Raw genomic sequence first — 2,500 nt, 5'->3', positions numbered from 1 at the left:
CGATAGAGGCATCTGTTCACTCTTTAATTAGTGTGTGTGTGTGTGTGTGTGTGTGTGTGTGTGTGTGTGTGTGTGTGTGTGTGTGTGTGTGTGTGTGTGTGTGTGAGTGAGTGTGTGAGTGTGTGTGTGTGTGTGTGTGTGAGTGAGTGTGTGAGTGTGTGTGTGTGTGTGTGTGTGTGTGTGTGTGTGTGTGTGTGTGTGTGTGTGAGTGAGTGTGTGTGTGTGTGTGTGTGTGTGTGTGTGAGTGAGTGTGTGTGTGTGTGTGTGTGTGTGTGTGTGTGTGTGTGTGAGTTTCTCTTTTATACTGCACTGAAGCGTTTAGCTTGAGTCGGTCTGTGAGTTTATTAAGACCAAAAAAAAGAGACAAGGGTGGAAACAAGTCAAGAAAACCGAAGCAGTAAGAGGTTTTCGGGGATTTTATTTAAGTTTAATTGTGTTGTTAACCTAAAACCACATGAACTTAAACGAACTAAAACAGAAAAACCTGATTCTGGAGGTTAATAAGTCAGGTTAGGGCCGGTGCTGTTATTGTAAATTAAACACTATTAAAAATGGTTGCTATTCGTTGACATAGGGTTAAAATAAAATATAAATTATTACATAAAAATCGAAATGTGAACTGAAATAGGTTTAAGGTATTGTAATTGGCGCAAATCAAAAATGCATACAAGCACTTCATGAATACAAACTACAAATGTGAAAAACTTTAGCTTTAGTTTTATTCGGTTTGACATTTCTCTTTTTTCATTTAGTGTAGCTTGATGTACTAAAAGAAACTAAAAAACATGAATAAAAACAAAGTATAGACGCGAAAATGACAAAAAATACACCACAGAATTACTAGATTAAAGTGAAATTCAAATGATATCTAATTGAAAATTGTAATAAATATTATTAGGGGCTTAGTAGGTTTTTAGTGGGATTCTATAGAATTCTGTAGAATAGAATAGAATAGAATAGAATAGAATAGAATAGAATAATGTCCCAGAAAAGGTGTTTTAGTGCAAATTCATAAGTAAACTGGGCTTTTACACGGGAGTGTTGATATAAGGCCTCCTGCAGAGCTCTGTCTCTGAGCCCGTCCATCCAGGCTTAAGCTCCAATAAATACAGTAATTACACAGCGACTAGGCCCCCTCATGCAGCTCCGCCCCTGGGCCTAACCGCAGCAAGACATCTACTTAAAACACAGTGATTACAGGACAACACTTCATTACAGTGCCAAGAGAGATTGAGAGAAAGAAAAACAGTGACGACTGAATGGAACAAGGCCCCAAAAAACAGAATAGAATAGAATAGAATAGAATAGAATAGAATAGAATAGAATAGAATAGAATAGAATAGAATAGAATGTGATGATGTTGTACTCTAAATTGCATGCAAACAGTGTTTGATCACTATAATCACGGCTCCACCGGGTGATGATGAGAGTAACTACAGGGGTGATGAATCAAGGGCCGGTCCAGCCAATCAGACGAGGATATTAGAGCCAAACAGTCTCACCCGAACGACAGCGAGAACCAAACCACGGCCAACTTCACAGTGTTGTCCTTGACGGGGTAATCCCAGCACTTCAGGAACGTGAGCCAGATCTGCACACACACACACACACACAGAGTCAAAGCGGTGCATAAAGTGCTAATAAAACACCTGCGTATAACGGCATCTGATTTCAATGCGAAGGCAAAGATGAATCAGCAGAACGCTCGGTGCGTCTGAGTCCCAGCTGGACTTCAGTGTGACTTATGCGTCTTAAACGACAGGCGTTTATGCAAACGGTGCAAACCTCAATGTCAGCACTAAGACTTTGCTCTAAGAAGCGAATCTTTTTTCGTGCCTAAATATTACATGTAAAAAAAAAAAAAAAAAAAAAAAAAAAAAAAGCAAATATAAATTTAATTTAAATGTTATTTTTATAATACATTTTTTTCTATTATATATAATACATATACATAATGAGATATACATCAGTATTTAAAAGTATCAAAATATTTAAGATATAAAATAGATGTTTTTTTATTTATTATTTCAAATAAATAAAACCTCTTGCCATCTCATTCCCTCATTATATTGTTTGTTTGACTATTATTTGTTATATATATATATATAGTTATATGTTATATTTAGTTATAGTATATTATAAAATATTTAGTTATACTGATTCATTATATAGTTTGTTTGACTATTTTTGAACTGTTGTTAACTCAATTTATATATATATATATATATATATATATATAAATATTAATATATATATATATATATATATATATATTTATATATATATATATATAAATATTAATATATATATATATATATATATATATATATATATATATATATATATATATATATATAAATATTTTTTTACAATGTTACAAAAATTACACTAATAATAACAAATATAAAAACAACAATAGCCAAGTTTGATTTGCAAATCGGCATATTAGAATGATTTCTAAGACTAATGATGTAAAAGCAATGACGCTGAAAATTCAGCT

At 33.0% G+C, this 2,500-nt stretch overlaps 1 protein-coding gene across 1 annotated transcript in view; it reads right to left on the bottom strand.

Moving 5' to 3' along the window:
• LOC122332600 (synaptic vesicle glycoprotein 2C-like) overlaps window positions 1-2,500 on the bottom strand; it is a 44,407-nt gene that overhangs the window by 10,942 nt on the left and 30,965 nt on the right. The window contains exon 8 of the mRNA XM_043229949.1: window positions 1,503-1,591. Within this exon, the coding sequence (XP_043085884.1) occupies window positions 1,503-1,591 (89 nt within the window). The remainder of the gene's footprint in view (window positions 1-1,502; window positions 1,592-2,500) is intronic.

This window comes from Puntigrus tetrazona, unplaced genomic scaffold, assembly GCF_018831695.1.
Source record: "Puntigrus tetrazona isolate hp1 unplaced genomic scaffold, ASM1883169v1 S000000116, whole genome shotgun sequence".
NCBI classification, from domain to species: domain Eukaryota; kingdom Metazoa; phylum Chordata; class Actinopteri; order Cypriniformes; family Cyprinidae; genus Puntigrus; species Puntigrus tetrazona.
Note: the sequence above shows the minus strand (reverse complement) of the source record. Positions and strands in the feature narration are given on the sequence as shown.